Consider the following 12,393-nt stretch of genomic DNA (forward strand, 5'->3'; position numbering starts at 1 on the left):
ACTACCACCTCTGCCTCTCAGGTTCAATCGATTCTCCTGCCTCAGCCTCCCAAGTAGCTGGGATTACAGGTGCCTGCCACCACACCTGGCTCATATTTGTATTTTTAGTAGAGACAGAGTTTTGTCATGTTGGCCAGGCTGGTCTTGAACTCCTGACCTTAGGTGATCTACCTGCCTCGGCCTCCCAAAGTGCTGGGATTACATGCATGAGCCACCACGCCCAGCGGTTTTCTTTTAAAAGCCTACTCAATTTATTCTATCTTCTGTTTTCTTTGAAAAGCCTACTCAATTTGATTCTTTCACAGTAATATCTATCTATAATTGATTTGTGTGTGTATGTGACTATATGATCTGAGACAGGAATCCAAGTACATTTTTTTCCGTATGAATATTCAATTTACCCTGCATAATTTGTTGAAAAAGCCGTATTTCCTGTACCTTGCAGTGCAGTTTATTTTTGCATTAATCAAGTGATTAAATATGGGTGAATCTGTTTTTTAGCCCTGTATTTTGTTTCGTTGATATGTATTTTTCTTCTTTGCCAATACCACACTCTCATAGCTAATATAACTTTATAATATAAGTGATACAACTTTATAATCTTGATATTTGGTCAGGCAAAACTTCCAAATTTGTTCTTGTTTAATTGCCGTGGCTATTTGTGTCCCTTTGTATTTCCATATAAATTTTAGAAACTGTTTGTCAGTTCCTGCCAAAAAGCCTGCTAGAATTTTGGTTCGTATTTCATGGGCCACTTTAAGTGTGTTTTTGTGCAAGTTTATAGAAATGAAGTGTTTAATATTCAGGAGTCTTGCATAGTTCCCTCATTTATCCTAACAGTTTGTCAAGTCTTTGGAATTTTGTATGTATATAATCGTGTTGACATGATTAATGACAATCTCATGTCTTACTAATCTTCATAGGTTTTTTTTTTAATTTTACTTTTTCTGGCTTTATTGCTTTGGGCAGGACCTTCATTACAATGTTGAATAGAAGTGATGGTAGTAGACATTCTTATTTTCTTCCTAATCTCAGAAGAAAATAATACACTTTCAATGTTTCACCAGTAAGCATAATGCTCTGTTGGTGTGCTGAAAATACATTGCTAGGCAAAAACAAAGCAAACAAAAATATAACTCCTGTCCTTAGAAGGATTGCTTTATAATATTTACTTCTGAGGTAGGGAGTAAGGGGATCCTTCTGTTGTCTATCTCAATTATAATTTTTTTTTTTGAGATGGAGTTTCGCTCTTGTTACCCAGGCTGGAGTGCAATGGCGCGATCTCGGCTCACCGCAACCTCCGCCTCCTGGGTTCAGGCAATTCTCCTGCCTCAGCCTCCTGAGTAGCTGGGATTACAGGCACGCGCCACCATGCCCAGCTAATTTTTTGTATCTTTAGTAGAGACGGGGTTTCACCATGTTGACCAGGATGGTCTCGATCTCTTGACCTCGTGATCCACCCACCTTGGCCTCCCAATCAATTATAATTTTTAACTTTCATTTTAGGTTCAGGGGTCCATGTGCAGATTTGTTACATATACATATGTAATGTGTCACAGGGGCTTGGTGTACAGATTATGTCATTACCCAGGTGTTAAGCATAGTACATAATACATAGGTTTTTTTTATTTTTAAAATTATTATGCATACATCACAGTTGTATATGTTTATGGGGTACATGTGATATTTTGATACAAACTTAAAATCTATAATGATCGAATCTGGGTTATTGAGATATTTATTGCCTCAAACATTTATCATTTCCTTATATTGGGAACATTCCAAATCTTCTATTTTGAAATATATAATAAATTATCATTAACTGTATTTTTTGTGTTTAAACCTTTATTTGCTTATTGTTTGTTACAGCAACTGCCTTCTTTACTTTTATTTTTGAGTTCCTCAACCTCCTCCTCTCCTACCCTCAAGTAGGCCCCAGTGTCTATTGTTCCCTTCTTTGCGTTCATGTGTGGTCAATGTTTAGCTTCCACTTATAAGTGAAAAAATGTGGTATTTGGTTTTCTGTTCTTGTGTTAGTTGCCTCCATGTTGCTGCAAAGGACGTGATCTCATTCTTTTTTATGGCTGCATAATATTCCATAGTTCATGTGTTCCAGATTTTCTTTATCCAGTCTGCCGTTGATGGGCATTGAGGTTGATTCCACGTCTTTGCTATTGTGAATAGTGCTGCAATGAACATATGCATGCATGTGTCTTTATGGTAGAATGATTTATATTTCTTTGAGTATACACCAAGTAATGGAATTGCTGGGTCAAATGGTAATTCTGCTTTGAGTTTTATTATCTTAAATAAGAAATTATTTCTGTTTAATAGATTAAAAACTATTTAGATTATCTTTTTCTTCTTGTGTCAGTAAATTGTGTTTTTAAAAGACTGTTGACTTTATCCATTTTGTCAATATTATTGGAAAAAACATGTTTATAATGTCATCTTAATACTTTCTACTATCTGTGGAGTCTACAGTGTGGTACCGTTTTCTATTTGTGTTATTATTAATCTGTGTTTTTTTTCTTATTTTCTTGATCAGCCTTGCTAGAGCTCTATTAAATTTATTAGTCTTCGCTGATTTTGTTTTTGTTTATTTCTATTGCATTAATTTCTTCTCTTTTAAAATTTATTTTCTTAAATTTTCTTTGGTGTGATTTGCTGTTTTTTTTTAGCTTCTCAAGTTGACTTATATGATAAATTTTAAGCTATTTTTCTTTACTAATATATACATTTAGTACTTTAAATTTTACTATAAGCACCTTAACCACATTCAATGTATTGATATTATGTATCTTTACTAGCATTATGTTAAAAATGTTTTCTGATTTTTTGTTTGACTTAAGGATTATTTAGGTATGTATTTCTTAGGTTTCAAGCAGTTGGAAATTTCATAGTTTTTAAATTTTCTCTTTTTCTCTATCATTCTGTTATTCATGTCTAGCATAAATTTACTGTGGTTAGGCTTTGAAGATTTCATTCCTTAAAATCTGTTGAGGCTTGCTTTATGGTCCTGTGTATTGTCAGTTTTGGTAAATGTTCCATGTGTCCTTAAAAAAAAATTGAATTCTGTTATTGTTGGTTGCATTTACATCAACTTGTCAATTATGTCAATTTTGTCATCATGTAGATTTTTTCTATCCTTATTGATTTTTTAATTCTGTCAGTTCTTGCTTCACACACACACACACACACACACACACACTATTGGGTGTATACAGATTTAGAATTGTTTTATGTTCCTGGTGGTTTGATTGCTTTATTGATCCACCATCTTAGTAGTGTTTCTTGCCATTTTGGTGTTTGTATGGTTTTTCTATCAACCTTTCTGTGTTCCTTTATTTAAAGTTTGTTTTGTGAGCAGAATACACATTTTTTTCTAGTCTGATAATTTAGTTTTTCATTGGAATATTTTCCCTCTTATGTCATTTGCCTTATTTTTGTCATGAATTTTTATTCCACATAATTTTTAAACACCACAGATATTGTTAATTTTATTTTGTAGAGTGAATATTCATTTATGCATATTCACAAAATTACTTCTTTGGTGCTCTTTATTTCTTCTTGTACTCCTAGTTTTTGTCTGAGATCATTTTTCTTCTGTTAGAAAGATCTATGTCTAGGATTTAAGAAATGTTTTTCTGATGATAATGAATTCTCTGTTTTTGCTTGGCTAAAAACATCTTTATTTCATCTTAATTTGAAGGAATTTTTTTTCTGGGTATAGAAATCTAACCAGATGGCATTTAATAGTCTTAGATTTTCAAATAGTTTTCATTATTTTTAATATTTATGTTGGTATTGGTATTCTAGTTGATTTCATGACTTTTCTTCTAACATCTCCTCCTCCTTCCTGGCATTTTTAAATGAAAATAGTCTAGAATTTGGAAAGATAAATGACTTAATTCAAAAGTCATTTCTACCATTTACTACCTGTGTGAACTTGGTGAAATCATTTAACTTTTCTGAGCCAATTTTTAATCTATAAAGTGGGAAAAATATTACATGGGCTCTGTTTCACTGGGAAGTTATGAGGGGACTGTTGAGATATTGTAAATGCTTTATAAAACATAAAGTACTAATATGCTCAGCTAGCAATTTTTAGTGTTATTATTTACTGGAACAGAAATATTCTCAGTGTATATATCCAGAATTCTCTTACAAATGCAGATTTTCATGAGCACCCACAAAATAGTTCAATGATATTATTAGTGTATTTATTTATGTCTGTCCTTTGTTATATTAAGGACATTGTTAAAAGTTACATAAAATATAACTTACACAAGGTCAGTCGCGAGTTTATTTCTCATCTTTCAAGTGACTAACATGAAAAGAAAAACCTGGACAGTTACATAATTCATGATGTCCATAAGATAAAAATAATTCATTATTCAGGAGAAGTGCCATTATTTCTTAATACTTTAAGTTCAGACAGGAATTTCCCTTTCAGTTTTTTTTATGATGTAGAGTTATTTAAAATATTTTCCTGCTGGTTTAGAGGTTATTGATTTGCATGGTTAATCCAAATCAGTGTTGGACTTATCTAGAATTTTAATATTCTGTTTCATACTCACCATGGGAGAATTATACATTTTAATGTGAGCTTCAAGTAGCTGCTCTTCCACTCCACTTGCAAATGGATTATATTCAGAGAATAATAAATAATGCCAACTTCCTGTTCAAAATGCTTGGATACACATTAGAGGGAAGATTAGGCTATTAAAATTAAATTTTCCATATATAAAATCATCAAAATGCCTTAGGAAGATTATATTTAGCTGCATTTTATTTATTAGAGGCTAATTAAAAAATCCTTACATTGATCAAATACTTAGAATCCTTACTATGTGCAAGCATATTAACTCTTGGTCTGTTTATTCTTTGATAAAAAAACTGTCTTTCAGACTTACTTTTGTGCTTTATTCTTTCACTTTTTTGGTTTGTTTTTTGATCAACATTTAAATGGAAAAAAAATTTGAAACTGCAGTTTTTAAGTCAATTACTGATTGTATGTTTGTGCCTCACAGCCAGTGCCCCAACACATCTGGGGTTTTGTATGATGAAAAAATTTAAAATAGGATATTTGTTCCTTATTTAAATTCTTTGACTTTGTCTTCAGGTCACTGGCATGCATTTTATATGAGATGTGCTGCATGAATCATGCATTTGCTGGCTCCAATTTCTTGTCCATTGTTTTAAAAATTGTTGAAGGTGACACACCTTCTCTCCCGGAGAGATATCCACAAGAACTAAATGCCATCATGGAAAGGTATGCAAATAAATATGTTGTCACAGAAATAATTTAAAATTGTAGTTATATTTTAGTTCATTTGAAAACTAATTTTCTTTTTAAACATTACAGCATGTTAAACAAGAATCCTTCATTAAGACCATCTGCTATCGAAATTTTAAAAATCCCTTACATTGATGAGCAGCTACAGGTATTTAAAATGAAAGGGATTCGGAAAACAGGTATTAGCATTTATATACACATTCCATGACTTGAAGATGTGCACTGGGGATAAGATGCAGTAAGAATCAACCAGAAGGGAGGAAAAAGATTAAAAAGAAGCTGAGGAAAATAGTAGTCAGGACAATCTCTCTGCAAAACAAGGTGTGTGTGAACTTCCATTCCCCAGCGCCACTGAAAATGAGAAATTAGGGTTCTGATTTTTCTGCCAAAACTCAACATCCACCCTTTGGAGCTCTGTTGACAGATCTTACCTGAACTCTTTGTAGCTATATCCCTGCAAAGACAAGACTGTACTAACAGAGAATACTAAAATCTAGGATTATCATTGAGCATTTATAATTCCAATCCTTTATTATATATCTCTATAATACTTTTTAATGATTAGCTAAGTTTATTTTGTTTTCTTGTAAATTAGGAAATTTGATATAGAGGCTATGTCTCAGGTATTAAGAAAGCAGCAAATGGTACCCTCTTTAGAGGGCTTTTGTTATTTTGTTTTTTGCTTTTAACTTCTTAGGGTTTTACAATACAAATCCCTGAGGCAAGTTTCCTCTAATTTTATACATACCTTTAAGAGGAACCACAAAATGGTCATCCTCCTTAAACACTATGCATACCTTTTCATCAGTGGGACATGTTCCAAATGCAAAGGAAGCAGAGGTGATAAATGATGTGTACTTATTAGTTAACTGCTGGGCACTGCGCTGACACCAGGGAATGCCCAAATGAAAGGAACAGATACGTTTCCTGTCCTTTTGAACAAAACAGGATACTGTAAAAATAGGGAGAAAGGAAGGGCTTTGGTGGTCAAAGGAGTAGGTGACAGTTCTTTACCAGCGAGCCAATGGGAAGCAACCAGCCATGTTAAGAGTCTCAGAAACAGTGTTCGAATCACAGGGAATAGCTGGCACAAAGGTCCTGATTATGTTGTGCCTTGGAGGTAGATACAGATGGGAGGGTTCTTATGCAAGCATATGCTCTCAGGGATGCCCATGCAGTCATGGGGAAGGCAGGACGGGAGAGAGAGGCAGGCTGAAGTTTCCTGGTACTCGCAGCTCTCCTTATGTGCAGGCAAAGTGGGCGCCAGTAGAGCCTGCAGGTGTCCTCTGAAAAATTGCCTCATATTCTGGTTGTGGGGATCAAAAACACGCTGAAGAGGCTGTGAGCATTCCAAAAACAGATCAAAAGGTATTCACAGGGATCTGCTGGGACCAGGCTGAGGCAAGTGAGGCCCTTGACTCTGGGGCAAAATTTAAGGGGACACTAAAAACTCATAATCAAGATAAGTTTATATATATATATATGTGTGTGTGTGTGTGTGTGTGTATATATATATATATATATATTTTTTTTTTTTGGAGATGGAGTTTCTTCGCTCTTGTTGCCCAGCCTGGAGTGCAATGGAGCGATCTCGGCTCACTACAACCTCTACCTCCTGGGATCAAGTGATTCTCCTGCCTTAGCTTCCCGAGTAGCTGGGATTACAGGCATGCATCATCATGCCCAGCTAATTTGGTATTTTTAGTAAAGACAAGATTTCTCCATGTTGGTCAGGCTGGTCTCGAACTCCTGGTCTCAGGTGATCCGCCTGCCTCAGCCTCCCAAAGTGCTGGGATTACAGGCGTGAGCCACTGTGCCTAGCTGATAAGTAATACTTAATGCAATATTTTAAAAATCCAAATTAATGCTTAAAACCCCTGGTAACAAAATATTAAAAGTTTAAAGACAAGATCCAGCAGGGCCAGGATTAGGGTGAGGTGAGTGAGGTAGAATTGTGTAAGTTTAGGGTTGGATCCTGTCTTTAAAGTTTTGCTATTGTAATCTTTATTCTTACTGACAATAATTTTGATTTTTAAAAATAATGTTTACTAAAGTTGTTTATCTTGGTTACTGAGTTTTTTGGTGCCCTTTTAGATTTTGAGCCTGAGGTATTTTACTGGCCTAAACCTTGCACTAGGCCTGGGAGTGTAGACACTATCCTCCTTAGGCTGGGAGGCTGGAAAAAGCTTGTGTCTTCCTGTAGCTGAAGGTAGGCCTGCCCGTGACTGGCAAAAGGGAGTGAGTGAACAAGCAGTGCACCATGAAGCTGGAGAGACAGGCGGGAGTCTGACCCTGCAGGATCTTCTTGGAAAAAGCTACCATGTAATATTTGTAACTCAGGGAAAAATAGCATGCTTTGTTCTCAGGCTTCCTGCCATGGTCAAGATTACCCCAAATCTGAAAAGATACTTGGTAATTTATTCCCTTTCATCCCTAAAGAGGAGCCTTTAAGGTATGTCTGGGTTGTTGATCTTTTTTTTCAGCACCTAATGTGTAGATATTCAGAAATGACTCTGGAGGACAAGAATTTGGATTGTCAGAAGGAGGCTGCTCATATAATTAATGCCATGTAAGTAATTGCTTTGTTTTTAAAAAGCCCATCGAGTGTAAATGTTAAATGCATATGTCTTTAAAAATCTATTAGCGCTAAACTGACTGCATGGAGCATCCTAGAATTCACTTAAGTCTTGCCAAGGAATTAAGGAGCTTCAGGAACTTGTTGTTCCAAAGCCCTTTACCCCAGGTGGTAGCAAATTGAAATCATAAAAGTTTAAACCACTGCAGAGCTTACAGATCTGCAGGGTAGCCCTGCAGTTGCCTTGCAAGGATATAGAGATGTTAATATCTCAAATATTTAGTAACACTTATGCTAATGATCCTTCTATAATAACCATAAATGGCTTTCACATGTTGTTTGTTTAATGTGAGCTGGCAGAGTGTCTACTGAAAAGAGAACATTGTGGAGTCCTGGGACAATTGAAAATAAGCCGAAATTCACTTTCTTGAAATATACATTCCCTCACAAAAGAACTAAACAATATATTTCCCAAAGAACTATAACTATTTTCTGATCTCATTTCTCTCTCCTACCTCATTCAAAAGTTTTGTTCTATCACTTGCAAGAACCCAGAGTGCTAGGTTCTTATATTTTGGGTTTTTGCGTACTTGTACAGTCTTGTACAACTATGGTGTACAAGAGGTGTGCAGTACAGTGGCGTGAAAACAGAAGGCTTCAATAGGCTGACCTGGCACAAATATATTCCTCCAACACCCAGTCCAATGCTTCTCAGCTCCACGTTTGCTTTCCATCTTCACTTTCAAACTGAGGAAATTTGCATGATTTCCAGTTAAGATCCGCTATGTACCACAGGGGGTAAATTTTTAGGCATGTTCCTAATAACCTTGTTTGTTTCGTTTATTATCTGCTATTTCAAGAAAGGTTGAAATTTCCAATTTTATTAACTAGAGATGTGAGAGTAGTAGGTATTTAAAAAAATACTGGACTAGCTTTAGCTCTCATTTTGTACTGCAGTTATAAAACTGACACTGTTTACAATTAATGGCATTCTAGAATCCAGTTGTTTGGAGGGCATTTTACATTATGAAATATTGATTTCAGATAGTCACTGCTATTTTCGAGATCTCTGACTATGTTTCAAGGAGATCCACTGGTCTGACGAAATAAGAGATGCATATTCCTGAAAATTGCATGTCCTCTGGAGTCTGTTGTCTGGCTGGTATTAGAGAGGTATTAGAACTGTCCCCAGAAGTCATTACAATTTTCTCATAGTGTTTGTCAAGGAAAGAGCTGAGTGCAAGAGGTGTTCTAGAGTATTGGGCCCTAACCAAGTCAGGAAGAGAAGCAAATGCCATTGAGAATGTGGTTGGAATTCTTTCAATGTGCCTTCCCTCTGAAGAGCTTTAGGAGTGCGCCCGTCATCCCTGTCCACCTGGCTGCCTCTAGTCGGCCATCTTGCCCCTCTCCTTCATGCTAAATTTTATTGACTATGTCTTCTATTCCAGGCTTAATATAGTAGATGTTTTTGCTGCAGCATGATGTAGTGGTTAACTGCACAGATTAATAACACTCTTTCAATTCAAATTCTAGCTCCCGGGTAATACTCTACATTACTTTGGACAAGTTTCTTAACCTCTCTATGACTATAAAAATAAATGTATCTACTTCATAAAATTGCTCTGCGTTTAAATAAGTTAATTCATGTAAAGTGCTTGTAAGCATGGGGTCATTACCTGCTAAAATGTTAGCCAATGTTATTATTTAGCCTCTCAGTTAAAGAAACATGCTTACATTAATCATACATTGAAAGAGGTTTATGTACTGGTTGTTGGAATCAAAAACACTGAAAAGGCTGTGAGGCTGTAGTCAAAAGGTATTCACAGGGATCTGCTGGGACCAGGATGAGGCAAGTGAGGCACTTGACCCTGTGGCAAAATTTCAAGGGGACACCAAACACTTATAATCAAGATCAAATTTTAATGCAGTATTTTAAAACTCCAAATTAATGCTTAAAATCCCTGGTAACAAAATATTCAAAGTTTAAAGACAGGATCCAGCAGGGTGAGGCAAGTGAGGTAGAATTGTGTAAGTTCAGGGTTGGATCCTGTCTTTAAAGTTTTGTTATTGTATTCTTTATAGCTTTTTGATTTTTAAAAATAATGCTCATGAAAATTATCTTGGTTACTGAATTTTTCGGTGCCCCCTTAGATTTTGCACCTGAGGTATCTCACTCGCCTAAACCTTGTGCTGGCCCTGGGGGTGTAGACATTGTCCATTACAGGCTGGGAGGTGGGAAAAAGCTTGTATATTCTTGGGATCTAGGATTTGAACCTAGAGGGTGTTATTAATCTGTGCAATTAACTACTGCACCATGCTGCAACAAAAATACCTTACCGTATTAAGCTCTGAAATCCCAGCTGGAGGAGACCCCTTGACCACCAGGGACACTTGAGTTGGTAGGGAGAGCTGCTTAGAGAAGTGATAGGGGCACCATGCCAGCCAGTGTGGAGCCCAGAGGGTTTGGCGTGAGAGTGTCTGCAGCAGAGCACGCCCAGGGAGACCATCCCCCTAGGCTTGACCTGCTCCCATGGGAGACTTTAGATCCAGGGGAACTGTCAGACCTGAACTCTGCAGGGCAGTCTTGTCCATCAGAGGGAGCTGGTCTGACCTGAGTTCCCTGAATCTTCTGGCCTCTCCTGAGGCCCAGCCTGGCCACACCTGCTTGCAGTGCAGCTGCGGGTGCCCTGGGGGTCCACATCATAGCTCCTGTACTGCTGATGAATCATGTCTGGCTGGAGGAGAGATCCAGTGGGGAGGCCCACTTCCTCCTTTAACTGCAGCTTCCCCAGGCCCACAGCCACCCGCCTCCCCACTTCGCTTTTCTGGCGCATACATACATGGGCAGATTTTTACTTTCGTGCCCTGCCAGCATGCATATGTATGCACACTGCCCTGCTACTGTCGCTTGTAGGAGTGTATCCCTCCCTACCTCCCCTGTCATACCACCATTGCAGTGGGAGCCTTGGCGGGCACAGAGATAGCCAGCCCTGGCCCTGCCAGCACCCTGCCCCTGCATCAACAATGCTGTTGGAGTGAAACTAGATACAGAGAACAGTGGACCCTTCCCTGCCCTGAGCAGCCACCCCTACCTATGTCAGCATGCACAGAGGTTGCACACAGACCTATGCCCACCAGCACTGAACCCCTGTGCTAACAGCGCCACCAGCAGGACCACATGCACAGTTGCCGGTGGAGGGCTCTGACTCCCTGAGCCATTCTGCCTCTGCTGCTGCTGTGAATGCCCACAGGGAGACAGGCACCCTGACACCTGCTATCACCCATCTACAGCTGACAAATGTACACCCCTCCACACTGCCACTGCCACTGCCGCTGCTGCTGCTGCTGGCATGTGCAAACAAGGATGGATCCTGCTGCTACCATCCTACAAAATGCTTTGGCTGGCATCACCCATCAGAGTGTAGTTACCAGCTGTCCAGGAGCACACTCCCCCCTACCTCCAACCCAGTGCAATGAGTTGACAACCTTGAGGAGGCAGAGAGCAAAGTTGGACCCATTACAAGTCCCCCAGAGTTAGAGCACAATCCAGCAGTTGGGATCTGAGTGCTGGCTGCCTAAAATTTTCCGGAAGCAAAGCCAGTCTACTGAATCCACCTTATACCACAATCAAACCCTCAAAGTTATCAAATAGAATAAAAGGAAAGAAAATCCAGAGGATAGCAACTTCAAAGATTGAAGGAACTTCCGCCCATAAAGATGAGAAAGAACCAGTGCAAGAACTTTGAGAACTCAAAAAGCCAGACTGCCTTCTTTCCTCTAAATGACCACAGTACCTCTCTAGCAAGGGTTCTGAACCTGACCGAGAAGGCAGAAATGACAGAAATCGAATTCTGAATATTAATAGGAATGAAGATCATTGAGATGCAGGAGCACATTGAAACACAATCCAAGGAAGCTAAGAAACATAATAAAATGATATAGGAGCTGACAGACAAAATAGCCAGTATAGAAAAGAATGTAACTGACCTGATTGAGCTAAAAAACACACTACAAGAATTTCAGGCCAGACAAGGTGGCTCAAGCCTGTAATCCCAGCACTTTGGGAGGCTGAGGTGGGTGAATCATTTGAGGTCAGGAGTTCAAGACCAGCCTGGCCAACATGGTGAAAACCCATCTCTACTAAAAATACAAAACTTAGCCAGGTGTAGTGATATGTGCCTGTAATCCCAGTTACCAGGGAGGCTGAGGCAGGAGAATCGTTTGAACCTGGGAAGTGGAGGTTGCAGTGAGCTGAGATAGTGCCATTGTACTCCAGCCAGGATGATGGAGTGAGACTCCATCTCAAAATAACGAAAAAATGCAATCTCAAGTATTAGTATCAGAATGAACCTAGCTGAAGAAAGAATCTCAGAGCTTGAAGAATAGTTTTCTGAAATTACATAGGAAGAAAAGAGAAAAATGAATGAACAAAACCTGTGAGAAATACGGGATTATGTAAAGAGATTAAATCATGTCCCTGAAAGAAGTATGGAAAGTGGAAGCAACTTAAAAAACATAG

The 12,393-nt window shown here is 38.2% G+C and overlaps 1 protein-coding gene across 6 annotated transcripts in view; it reads left to right on the plus strand.

Moving 5' to 3' along the window:
- Positions 1-12,393, plus strand: part of NEK11 (NIMA related kinase 11) — a 313,205-nt gene that overhangs the window by 122,256 nt on the left and 178,556 nt on the right. For all 6 annotated transcript variants that reach the window (XM_064378689.1, XM_064378693.1, XM_064378690.1 and 3 more), the window contains 3 exons: positions 5,126-5,275; positions 5,369-5,447; positions 7,783-7,868. In XM_064378689.1, the coding sequence (XP_064234759.1) occupies positions 5,126-5,275; positions 5,369-5,447; positions 7,783-7,868 (315 nt within the window). The remainder of the gene's footprint in view (positions 1-5,125; positions 5,276-5,368; positions 5,448-7,782; positions 7,869-12,393) is intronic.

The sequence above is a fragment of the Aotus nancymaae genome, unplaced genomic scaffold (genome assembly GCF_030222135.1).
Source record: "Aotus nancymaae isolate 86718 unplaced genomic scaffold, 86718_ANA_hifiasm-v0.15.2.pri h1tg000019l, whole genome shotgun sequence".
Classification (NCBI taxonomy): Eukaryota; Metazoa; Chordata; class Mammalia; order Primates; family Aotidae; genus Aotus; species Aotus nancymaae.